This window comes from Palaemon carinicauda, chromosome 31 (assembly GCF_036898095.1).
Source record: "Palaemon carinicauda isolate YSFRI2023 chromosome 31, ASM3689809v2, whole genome shotgun sequence".
In the NCBI taxonomy this organism is placed as follows: Eukaryota; Metazoa; Arthropoda; class Malacostraca; order Decapoda; family Palaemonidae; genus Palaemon; species Palaemon carinicauda.
This window is the reverse complement of record NC_090755.1, coordinates 12,453,864-12,466,944: the sequence shown is the minus strand read 5'-3', so window position 1 is coordinate 12,466,944 and position 13,081 is coordinate 12,453,864. Positions and strand designations below refer to the sequence as shown.

Here is a 13,081-nt window from a genome sequence, read left to right as displayed (position 1 = left end):
CTTACAAGAATCAGAAAAATATTGCAGTTCAGTCAAAAAAAATTACCCGTAGATATATACAGTACTGTACAGTATATCAATGAAAAGACTCACCTCTTTGGCTATTAGTTCTCCATTCTTGTAAGCTACCAAACCATTTTCAGCAAAAACATAATCAAACTTCATTACACCTGCAAAGAATAAAGGATTTTAACTATCATTTTATAAAATATATTCTATGCTGTCCTTCGTCATTTAGATTAACATTAGTCCAAACAACATAAAATTCTCGGTTAATTCCCTGTCTGACAATTCTGTATTCTATGTTGTATTATTTCAATTATTAATATAATATATAAAGTACATTTTATATCCTCAGCAACAAGCTTTGTACTGGCAAGCAGTGACACAAATGATTCCGGCCAAAGAATAGGTAGGGCTCCAGATGGAGTGAGCACTGGGACCTCCCTCCCCAAACATATTATCAACGCTTTAATAAAAAGTCTGGACTCAAGCTTCGCACATGAAGATACTCCCTTATAAGACAAACTTTTTTCCCTGTTTCATCTGGACAAACATTAATCTTTAGTGATTTATTAGACTTTAGTGACAAGAAATTCACTGACAACACAACTTTTTACTGCCGATTACTGTCCTAACCTTCCATGCCGCCCATCTGTTCTGCAATCTTCTTCAAATCAGATCCTCCAACCAGGCCACATGCTACCTTACCCCTTACTTGATCCATAAATGTACTCATGACCTCTTCTATTTTCTGTAAAGAAAAATAGGAAAAACTTTCATTACATAATACAATACTGTATTTCATTTACCATACACCAAGTTGAGTACAGTATTACAGTAACACCACAACTATTTATGTTCTTATGATGTTGAAATTATTGGAACCTAGATATATGTCTACTACAGGCTCTACAGCCTTTAAATATGCAGTCCCAAGACTATGCAATAAGCTCCCATGAGATGAGACATCTGAAAGATCAAACATTTTAAGGCATTCAAGAAGAAACTCAAGACTTTCCTATTCTGTGAGAACTTTGATAGTGACGATTTAACAATAAACAAGCAATATGCATTGTGAAAGGTTGAATGCTTTCGAACAAACATGATAAAATGATAGCAGACGTCCTGTAGAGAGTAGAGTTCCCTTGCTTTATACGACCAGAAAAACTACCTTTAAAGTAAGTCAAGTAATATTAGCAAGTTTATTTCTAGAGGTGATGCATTCTTAAACTCATCTTCAAGCTGAATGGTATGAGTAAAGCATACATTAGTTCTGATTCAACACTACGTATTTGGAATTAGCCTTCTGTTGAAAACGTTCAAGTGATGTCTACACTATAAGTACCTTGTTACATAAACTTTGCTACTTATTAGGTTAGTTCCATAAGCCTCAAATCACCTGGAGCCTTTGTAGTTTGTTGGGACAGGTCTGGAACCACCAGAAAATTGAGTAAAACAATGTCCGAAATCGACCAACAAATGCTTCCTAATGACCTAACCGGGGGGGGGGAGGAAGGGGGTCAACTAACACTCCCTGGGACCCCCTAAACACTGTCGCTATCATACAAACACCACAAACCCACCTAACTTAACCTAGTAGTTCCCAGGTCACAACCCCTAGCCAGGGGCAAGCCCCCGGAACCCCTTCGTAAGTCTCTCTCCTACACAAAATTATATCTTTAAAATGATAAAATAACTTCATATTATGGTATATCAGTTCATAGTAAAGAACATCTTCCCCATAAGGAATAACGATTTGGCTAGTATTAAGAAAGATATCGCCTGTCCCTGCAAACTACAAAGTACATAAGCAGTAGTATATCAAAATCTCAAATGTGCTAAATTTCAAATCTTGTAAACGATTTTCATAACCCCCCCCCCCCTTTAGTTAGGTAGGTAAGGACATAGCTTGTAGGTTAGGTTAAGGGAAGAAAGTCTAGGTTATTCAGTGTCCATATTTTAGGCTCGCTGGAGGAACTGGATGCTGATGTACAAAGGCTTCGAATATTACTCATGACAATAACAAGCACAACTCTAGTTTTCATCTATGATGGTCAATCCATTATAACTCATAAAAATATGAATTACCCCCATAAATCAACATCTACAAAGTTCAAGTCACAATAAAATACACCCAGTAACATTTTTATTTTTCCAAATTATTTATTGTACTATTCTATATCTTTACTGAGTTATGTAACCATTGTCATTAGGAAAAATTCCCCAGTATGCTTTCCCCACCAAAAACCCTGAGTTCCCACTGGGGGTCCCCCATTATTGGTGGATATAAATATATATATATATATATATATATATATATATATATATATATACATATATATATATAATATATATATATATACATATATATATATATATATATATATATATATATATAATATATATATATATATATATATATATATATATATATATATATATATATATATATATATATATATATATATATATATATATATATATATACATATACATATATATATAATATATAAATATATATATATATATATATATATATATATATATATATATATATATATATATACATATATCTATTTCTGAAACTTCATTTCCCGACAGGAACGAGTGTCATTTTCGAAGAGAACGGACCTTGAAACCTTTTTCCCTAGGTTACATTACCCTATAATACAGTACAATACCAAAATATCAATATTAGTCCAAAACATGTACAAATTAATCCTAAAATAATTATTCAAGGGGTGAATGTAGTTCATTGAGACAGGCATAAACTCTTTATAATTGTCAAATCGATTTCTTTATAAGGGAAATTTTATATTATTCTGAAATATGACGGGCAGGCCTACCTGTACGTGGCAAATTTACGACAGAAACTTAAGGACTATAACCATATCTAAAGGCCTAACAAATTGAGCTTTAAAAGCACTAAAAATAGTGTTCTATATTGCACAAGGCTAATAATTAATTCCCAAAAACAAGCAAAATAAACCGCATTATTATAACGAGATTGAACTGGTAACACGAGCAAGCCATAATCTGCAAGTGCTTTCAATTCTCTGTACACTTACCAATCTAGGAGCGGTAAGCGTACCATCTACGTCAAATAATAGGATTGTGTCTGGAATTCTCGCCATTTTTCTAATAAATGTCAAAGAAATACAGTAAGTATTCGGTAGATACTCAGATGCCGGTCTGCCACTGCAGTAACTACGGTCAGCTGTGTTTGTGTAGCGCTGTCGGTCTGTTGACACGTAGAATTGGTGGCGTTCGGTTTAAAATATTATTGGAAATGACCAATAATTAATTAAATTGTATTCCTATGATATTGATAAAATAATTCTAATATAAAGAAATTAATACATAGAAGATAAAAGCATTTTACTGTATCTTTTTTTAATGTTATCGGGGCATATTTGCGACTTATATTCACAATGAACGTACTATTTGTTTACCTCTACAAAATCGTAGACAAACCCTAAAAAATAAGCAAAAATTATTAGAAATTACATCATACAATTATTCATAATGTTCAATAAATCGAGAATTGTGTGGTACAATCAGACATCTTATACAATTTATTTGATTTGCAAGCTCGTGAATAAAAATGCCTGATAATAAGTGAATAGTACAGTATGCTTCAGCATAGAGAGAGAGAGAGAGAGAGAGAGAGAGAGAGAGAGAGAGAGAGAGAGAGAGAGAGAGAGAGAGAGAGAGAGAGAGAGAGAGAGAGATACTATTATGGATGGAAAAAGAACTGATGCGATGTGAATTATTAGGTAGCCAATGAAACAGGATTTTTTTTATCTGAAATAGCTCAAATAATTACACAAAGGTCATATAACATTTATTTTGGACTTAAAAAGTGCGTCTGGTTCATAGAAAAAGCACCGTATTTTATTTCCAGGACAAATAAATACTGAAATGTCAGACAATTATAACAACCCCATCTAGTGGTCGTACTTGAAATTCTTTGCGTAGAAATGACCTGTTTATTATAATATTCTTAATTATTAAGAACATTTTTAATAGGAAAGTAAAGAAACCATTATAATTAAAGATACCTGAAACCTTTTTCATATATTTGTCCACCAGATAAACTAATTTTTAGTTAATGGCAGTTATGGCGACTCATGAAAACTTTGCTAGCTTTATATACTAAACGAACTTCCATGACAAGACGTTATTCGCTTCTGTAAATTTGTTATAGACTTTTATTCATAATTAATTTATATTGGTAATAATTTATATATAATTATTTATAATGACATCTCACTCCACATCCATCTCACTACACAGTGAAGAAAACTCTAAACCAAGACGCCTAAAGGTAGTTCCTTGGACTCCCGACGCTGTGCATTGTCTAAATAGGAAAGTCAAATTATATCCTATATTGTGGGATAGGAATCACCCACATTATTACAGTGTGGGAAGGAAAAAAGCTGTTTGGGAAAAAATTGCCCGAGAGTTAGCGAGCAAATTCCCAAGACTGAGGAAGAGACGGAGAACTGTAGGTAAGGGGTAAATTGTAGCTGATAGATTTTATATTATAAATGAACATGGGCATGGTCAAGCATTAGCAAGGGACATTCCATATATTCATATCACTCCAAAATCAAACCATTGTTCTCTAGTCTGGGGTAGTGCCATAGCCTCTGTACCATGGTCTTCCCCTGTCTTGGGTTAGAGTTCTCTTGCTTGAGGGTACACTCGGGGCCACTATTCTATCTTATTTCTCTTCCTCGTGTTTTGTTTAAGTTTTTATAGTTTATATAGGAGATATTTATTTTAATGTTACTGTTCTTAAAATATTTTCTTTTTCCTCGTTTCCTTTCTACACTAGGCTATTTTCCCTGTTGGAGCCCCTGGGCTTATAGCATTCCGCTTTTCCAACTAGGGTTGTAGCTTAGCAATTTATAATAATAATAATATCAACTGTGGCATACATCCTCTCCCAGGCTAGGACCAGGTAGGGTCAGGCAGTGGCTGCGGATGACTTGGGTCAAGCGATAAGTCCCCCCCAAAATTCTATTCCTAGTTCAAAAGGACAGCTGCAGAAAATACCAATCAGCTGGGGTTAAGTCACATGAGTTAAACTGCGCCTAAGCAAGATTTAGGTAATGAAAACGTGAAAATTATGTTGATTGTATGTACATACTGTAGTTGTCAGTGCCCTATCTTAGCCTTAGGTTAGGAAAGGTTTGTCGAGACACACCCTCCCATTTTGTTATATGGTTCTCAAGATTAGGTTAAGTGGCAGAGGGGTTTTATTATAGATCCAGTCAGAACATTTCTTAATAAGAAATAATGTTTTCCTGTGGGAAAACTCCCGTTTTATTAAAAATGACATTTATTGGGGGGGGGGGGCTAATCGCGCGATACCTAATATATCTGCCAATAACGGGGGACACCCAGTGGGAACTCAGGGTTAAGGGTGGGGAAAATATAATTTGAAAATGGTAAATAATGGTAAAATGAACCTTTTCTCCACTATACATTTTCTGAGATATAATAAATCCATAGAAAACCAAAATTATCTTCATCCTATAATACGGCAATATTTACCAGCAGAGGATCTCAGGTTTAAAGGTCACTAATGAATGGTTAGAGGCAAGGGATAGGACAATGCCCTAGAGACTGACCATATATACATAAGATCAGCACTCAAACTCACAAGGATGGTGAGGTTACAGATATTACTAGAAATATTGCATTCGAGCGGTCCAACAGATTGCAAGTTCATATTTTGTACTGTACCACTCAACCAGATAGATTATGTTAAGGAAGTCATAGTTAGGATGTATACTTGAACTAAGGCTTTTGATACACATTTTTTTAACTGTTTTGTGATTGATACAAATTGTATACATTATTTTTTCAACATGAAAATTTTCCAAAGGAATATGATTTGGGCTAAAAAAGAAAGGGTCTGGTGTGATATTATTATTATTATTATTATTATTAGCAGCAGTAGGGGATTCAGTATTATGAAGCTTCATCTGTGGTGGATAACGGGGGAGGGTGGGCTGTGGCACCCTAGCAGTACCAGCTGAACTCGGTTGAGTCCCTTGTTAGGCTGGGAGGAACGTAGAAAGTAGAGGTCCCCTTTTTTGTTTTTGTTTCATTTGTTGATGTTGGCTACCCCCCAAAATTGGGGGAAGTGCCTTGGTATATGTATTATTATTATTATTATTATTACTTGCTAAGCTACAACCCTAGTTGGAAATGCAGGATGCTATGAGCCCAGGGGCCCCAATAGAGAAAATAGCCCAGTGAGGAAAGAAAACAAGGAAAAATAAAATATTTTAAGACATGACTTTTGTACAAACAAGGGATGACCATTAAATTTTCTTCGTGCGACGTCCTCGAACAAATGTCTTGGTCAGCCAGCACCAATTTAAGCATGAGCCCACAGCATTATTTATGCCAGGTGGTTGCCACCGATACATCGCGGTTTATAGCTACAAAAGTTCAGTACCAGCCACCACTAATTTTACGTACTTTGAAAACTCCCATGGAAATTAACCATCCAGAATTTCATTCATAGGGACATACTTCCCCCTTAAATATATGTCTCCTACTAAAAGATAATGGTTTACTGTAACTGTATTTGTGTAAGAACAAAACGCATGGTTTGTCAGGTACTGTGCCATTGTAATGAAATACATACGTGGTTTGGCCATGTTGAGAGAATGGAAAATGGCTGTCTGCTAAAGAAGGTGATGAATGTAAGAGTTGATGGGAGAAGTACAAGAGGAAGGCCAAGGTTTGGGTGGATGGATGGAGTGAAGGAAGCTCTGGGTGATAGGAGGATAGATGTGAGAGAGGCAAGAGAGCGTTCTAGAAATAGGAATGAATGGCGAGCGATTGTGACGCAGTTCCGGTAGGGCCTGCTACTTCCTCCGGTGCCTTGGATGACCGCGGAGGTAGCAGCAGTGGGGGATTCAGCGTTATGAAGCTTCACCTGTGGTGGATAACGGGGGAGGGTGGGCTGTGCCACCCTAGCAGTACCAGCCAAACTCGGTTGAGTCCCTTGTCAGGCTGGGAGGAATGTAGAGAGGAGAGGTCCCCTTTTTGTTTCATTTGTTTGATGTCGGCTACCCCCAGAAATTGGGGGAAGTGCCTTGGTATATATATGTATGTATTTCAAAGAAAAACTGGAGAATAACAATCAAGATAGCAATATACTGTATAATATAATTACATCTAATTCAGATTATTCAGATACCCAATTAAGGAGCATAGTTTAATGATGCACGTATTAAAAGTACAGGGCCTTAAGCCCATTTAGTAAACAGGGATCGCTTTTAGCGTATACTGTATTTCGATGAATCATGAAGCTTGGAATTTAGCAGTTATTTTCACAAAAGGAAATCTTATTAAAAAGTTCTCAGTGAATTCCAAAAAGGTTTAGCCTAACAATTTACCGTTGCAGATGTTGTTCGGCAGAAATTCAGTAGTCTGAAGACTATCTTTGAACTTGAAGTGAAGAGACTGAGTAACATTTCCGATAATTGGGGTTAGTCTACTCTTTTGACTTTCTCTTGAGAGGAATTGTTTAATCATGAATGTATTTTATCTTGGCCAGACTTGAATATTGCATTTACAGTATCATACTGTACTGTACGCTGTCCCACAGTGTTATTGAAATATTTCATGAGTTTCCATATTTTCAGATTATGAGCCAAAGTGGAGGTACTTTCAATCCTGTTCGTTTATGCTCAGTCCTCAGAGTAGCGACTCGTCTGTGATCTCGCAACCGATGAACCAACAGACAATCGTAAGTGCTGTCGATTGAATCCTTTTGGTAGTAAATAATCTTTCTCAAAAGCACTGACTCAGAACATTCTGTATTGTTATTCTCATTTTAATCCTTTCAGCTTCAGATGTAGGAAAGTAAACCATTTGATATTAACATTTAAATACAGTACTTGCAGAACACTAGTAAATGTATACAGTAGTACAGTATATTGTTTTTCAATATTAAACTTACCCGATAATCATGTAGCTGTCAACTCCGTTGCCCGACAGAATTCTACGGAAGGGATACGCCAGCGATCACTAAACTAGAAGGGGGTGTACTCACCAGCGCCACCTGTGGCCAGGTACTGCAGTACTTCTTGTTGACACCACCTCAATTTTTCCTCTGTCGTGCTTCCGGCAAGACGTTCATGGATACGCTTATAATTTTGGAGTCTTGTTCACGGTTTTTGGTGAAGTATTGCTCCAAGATTTCAGCTTTCGCTATACTGGAAACTTTTCTATTAGCTTAGATAGCTTTTATTTGATTTGATTAATGGTTAACGATCTTTTGCTTTATTTGGAATCCCCCTTGACTAGCTCTTTGATTCAAGATGTCCGACCTTTCTCAAGCCCCTCCCCATAGACGATGTAGGACTTGTAATAGGCGTATTCCGAAGGCCTCGGTTGATCCTCACACCGCTTGTTCCGACTGTAGGGAAATATCCTGTCAGTTGGAAGATCGATGTGAGGAATGCGCCGGACTTTCGGAACTTGAGTTTGTTCGATTCCTTAAATATACCACTAAGTTAGAGAGAGAGAGAGTTAGGAGGAGTTCTGCTCGCTCTTCGCTTTATTCCTCACCTCATGATCCTCAACCTTTTCCTCCCCCTGTAGTGGCTACCCCCGAACCTACTATTTGTGCTCAGCCTGATATGTCCGATGTTTTGCGTGCCATTCAGGCTTTAGGTGACAAAGTGGAATCGGTAGTGAGTGACCACAAGTTCCTCTTGGCGGACGTCAAGGAACTTAAGGTCAAAAGTGCAGTGGGAAGTGGTAGTGCCAGTGCTGTGCCGAGTGCTAGTGTCAGTGCGGTGCCGAGTGCTAGTGTCAGTGTCAGTGTTGTGCGTGAGGGTACTTCTGTGCGTGCCAGTCGTCCTCCCAGTCCGGGACCTCTTGCAAGCTCCCAAGCCCAGGGGAGAAGCAATGTCGAAGGGCAAAAGGGTTCGGCAGGCCTTGATCGGCGCACAGAAGTATCCTCGGTGGTTGCGGGCGTGTCTTACAGAGACCGTCACTCCCACCCGCAGACGATTGAGCCCTTATTTTCCTCGTCTGCAGAAGAAATTTCGGGGAGAAAACGCTGGACTCAGGTCTCAAGACCTCTTAAACGTAAAGTCCAGACCTCAAGAGTTCAACAACCCGGATGCAGTCATTGGGTTAGCTCTGACTCTCCGCAGTCATCAGGTGACTGCACACCTCCTAAGAGAGGTAAGGCGATGCCTCAACAGACCTCATCTTCTGTTAAGGCTTTGCCTCAACAGACCTTATCGTCTGTTGATCCCAAGATGACTTTGCTGCAGTCCATGCAGTCGCAGCTTGCGGTCTTAATGCGTGAGTTTCAGGCAGAGAAGTTTACACCTCCTCCTGCGAGCGCTCCGCCTCACCGCAGTCCAGTCTGCCAGACGTACGAAGTTGAGGTTCCTCAAGCTACCTTACCGCGTTCGGAGTTGCCAGTTACCAGCGTTGTGCAGCAACCTCCACCTTCCTTAAGGCAACCTCAACAATGGGAACAGGAGTCTTATGCTTTACATCCTCCTCTTCCTTTGAGGCAAGATGTTCTTGCGGTTAGACCATCTTCGAGGCAACAACCTCTTGAGGTACGACAACCTCTACCATCCTTGAGGCAGCCACCTCAGCTCTCGCAGCTGCTACCTCAACTTTCCTCAAGGCGAGAGCCTCAACTCTTGAGGCTAGCACCTCAAGAACCTCAACTCGTGAGACAGGAACTGCGTTCTGCGCAGCCGCTACCTCAACTCTCGCAGCTCACACCTCAAGAACCTCAACTCGTGAGACAGGAACCTGCTACTGCGCATCCACCTCAACCCTTGAAGCAAGCGCAACTCTTGAGACAGGAAACTCATGCTAGGAGTCAGCCACCTCAACGCATGCACCTACCTTCCTCTACTCTACTTGACCAGTCTTTGCAGCCTGAACCTCAGGTTTTAATACAGTCGCCTCTCTCCACACTTGCTCCTCAAACCGCCGCAGAACCTCCTTCATCCCAACCTCTTGACTTTGTCGTTACCAGCCCTCATCCTCTTCAACAGAGACTTGAGGATGAAACCGCAAGTGTTTATGCACCCGCTTGTCAGGATTCTGCTGTTCAGCACACCGCTGTAACTTTACCTCTCGCTTCGCACCACTCTGGTGATGAGGTTTCTGAGGAGGAAGCTGCGCACCTAGATGATCCCTCTTCGGACGTGGAGGAACCCAAGTCTTCTCCTCCCTCCATTGACTTTCGCAAGGTCCTGGCTCTTTTCAGAGAGGTTTACCCGGATCATTTTGTTTCTGCTACCCCTCGCTCTCCTCCATCTGAGTTTTCGCTAGGCATGCAACCTGTTAAGTCGGCCTATACTAAGCTCGTCTTTGCTAGATCCTCTAAGAGAGCTTTAAGAATGTTAGGGGATTGGTTGCAGTCCAAACAGCAACTAGGGAAGACTTCTTTTATGTTCCCTCCTACTAAGCTGACTTCTAAGGCGGGCGTATGGTATGCCACAGGAGAGGAACCAGGCTTGGGAGTCCCTGCCTCTGCCCAGGCTGACTTCTCAAGTTTGGTCGACTCTCCACGTAGATCGGCTATGAGGCGCTCTAAGGTCTGCTGGACCTTTTCCGACTTAGACCACTTCTTAAAGGGTATATTTCGTGCCTTTGAGATTTTCAATTTTCTCGACTGGTGCCTGGGGGCCTTGAGCAAGAAGACTGCCCCTGCTGACAAGGACTCAGCCATGCTTATAATGTCCTGTATGGATAAAGCAATTCGGGATGGGTCCGGCGAACTTGCATCAATGTTTGTTTCAGGAGTACTCAAGAAAAGGGAACAACTTTGCACTTTTCTTTCTACTGGCATCACCTCTTGTCAAAGGTCTCAGTTACTTTTTGCTCCGCTTTCTAAGTTCCTGTTCCCCGAAGAGCTTATCAAGGATTTGTCTGCGGCCCTTATTCAGAAGGACACTCATGACCTTGTGGCCTCTTCAGCTCGTAAGGCTAAGGTTGCTCCTTCAGTTCCCAAAACTTACCGCACCCCAGTGGCCGATACTCCTGCTACAAGATTTATTCCGCCCTTTCGTGGCAGAGCCCCCAGCCGAGGAAGTACCCGTCCAGACTCTTCCAGGGGCAGGTCTAAGAAAGGTCCCAAGACTTCAAAAGGCAAACACTGACTCTCCTCCTCTCCAGACAGCAGTAGGAGCCAGACTCAAGACCTTCTGGCAAGCTTGGGAAAGAAGAGGTGCAGACGCCCAGTCTGTCAAGTGGCTAAGGGAGGGTTACAGGATACCATTCTGCCGCAATCCCCCTCTGACCACTTCTCCCATCAACCTCTCTCCCAACTACAAGGAAAAGGACAAGAGGCTAGCGTTACACCAGGAGGTGTCGCTCCTGTTACAGAAGAAGGCAGTGGTGATAGTCCGGGACCATCAATCCCCGGGCTTCTACAACCGTCTCTTTCTGGTGGCCAAGAAGACAGGAGGTTGGAGACCGGTGCTGGACGTCAGCGCGCTCAATGCTTATGTCACCAAGCAGACGTTCACTATGGAGACGACGAAGTCGGTCCTAGCAGCGGTCAGGCAGGAGGACTGGATGGTCTCGTTGGATCTGAAAGACGCTTACTTTCACGTTCCTATTCATCCAGACTCCCAACCTTTCCTGAGATTCGTTTTTGGAAAGGTTGTGTACCAATTCCAAGCCCTGTGTTTTGGCCTAAGCACAGCTCCTATGGTGTTTACGCATCTGATGAGGAATATTGCAAAATTCCTCCACTTATCGGACATCAGAGCCTCCCTTTATTTAGACGACTGGCTGTTAAGAGCCCCCACAAGTCGTCGCTGTCTGGAGAGTCTCAACTGGACTTTGGACTTGATCAAGGAACTGGGTCTATTGGTCAACTTAGAAAAGTCCCAGCTCATTCCCTCCCAATCCATCGTTTACCTGGGAATGGAGATTCGGAGTCAGGCTTTTCGGGCTTTTCCATCGGCCCCAAGGATAAGCCAAGCCCTAGAATGCATCCTGAGCATGCTGAAGAGGAACAGTTGCTCGGTGAGACAGTGGATGAGTCTAACAGGGACCCTGTCATCGTTAGCCCTGTTCGTCGAGTTAGGGAGACTCCACCTCCGCCCTCTCCAATTCCATCTAGCAGCTCACTGGGACAAGGATTTGACGCTCGAAGCAGTCTCTATTCCTGTCACCAAAGAGATGAAGACTACTCTCTTGTGGTGGAAGACCAACATCCTTCTCAAGGAGGGTCTATCGTTAGCGATTCAGACCCCCAATCTTCATCTCTTTTCGGACGCATCAGACTCGGGCTGGGGCGCGACCTTGAACGGACAGGAATGCTCGGGAACATGGAACAAGGAACAGGAAACGCTCCACATCAACTGCAAGGAGCTGCTGGCAGTTCATCTGGCCTTAATGAACTTCAAGTCCCTCCTGTTAGGCAAGGTGGTGGAGGTGAACTCCGACAACACCACAGCCTTGGCTTACATCTCCAAGCAGGGAGGGACCCATTCGAGGAAGCTGTACGAGATAGCAAGGGACCTCCTCATTTGGTCAAGAAGTCTAAATCTCACTCTGGTAACGAGGTTCATTCAGGGCAACATGAACGTCTCAGCAGATCGCCTCAGCAGAAAAGATCAAGTCATCCCCACGGAATGGACCCTTCACAAGAGCGTGTGCAACAGACTTTGGACCTTGTGGGGTCAGCCTACGATAGACCTGTTCGCCACCTCCATGACCAAGAGGCTTCCTTTGTACTGTTCCCCAGTTCCAGACCCAGCAGCAGTTCACGTGGATGCTTTTCTGCTGAATTGGTCCCATCTCGACCTATATGCATTCCCGCCGTTCAAGATCATCAACAGAGTCATTCAGAAGTTCGTCTCGCACGAAGGGACACGGCTGACGCTGGTTGCTCCCCTTTGGCCTGCAAGAGAATGGTTCACAGAGGTACTACAATGGCTGGTCGACGTTCCCAGGACTCTCCCTCTAAGAGTGGACCTTCTACGTCAACCTCACGTAAACAAGGTACACCCAAACCTCCACGCTCTTCGTCTGACTGCCTTCAGACTGTCGA

General features: G+C 41.6%; 2 protein-coding genes across 4 annotated transcripts in view; one reads left to right on the top strand and one right to left on the bottom strand.

Annotated features, from left to right (window-relative positions):
• The window catches only part of Pmm2 (phosphomannomutase), a 66,805-nt gene extending 63,547 nt beyond the window's left edge, over positions 1-3,258 (bottom strand). For both annotated transcript variants that reach the window (XR_011040711.1, XM_068354869.1), the window contains exons 1-3: positions 3,072-3,258; positions 640-754; positions 94-170 (exon numbers count right to left, since the gene is read on the bottom strand). Coding sequence is in view for 1 of the 2 variants with exons in the window: in XM_068354869.1 (XP_068210970.1) it covers positions 94-170; positions 640-754; positions 3,072-3,137 (258 nt within the window). In the remaining variant the exon portion in view is untranslated. The remainder of the gene's footprint in view (positions 1-93; positions 171-639; positions 755-3,071) is intronic.
• Positions 3,259-4,155: 897 nt separating this feature from the next.
• The window catches only part of LOC137624293 (uncharacterized), a 41,156-nt gene continuing 32,230 nt past the window's right edge, over positions 4,156-13,081 (top strand). Inside the window, exons 1-3 of one of the 2 annotated variants that reach the window (XM_068354858.1) lie at positions 4,156-4,514; positions 7,436-7,519; positions 7,677-7,780. In XM_068354858.1, the coding sequence (XP_068210959.1) occupies positions 4,265-4,514; positions 7,436-7,519; positions 7,677-7,780 (438 nt within the window). In that variant the 5' untranslated portion in view covers positions 4,156-4,264. The remainder of the gene's footprint in view (positions 4,515-7,435; positions 7,520-7,676; positions 7,781-13,081) is intronic. The other variant, XM_068354859.1, reaches the window with a different exon arrangement.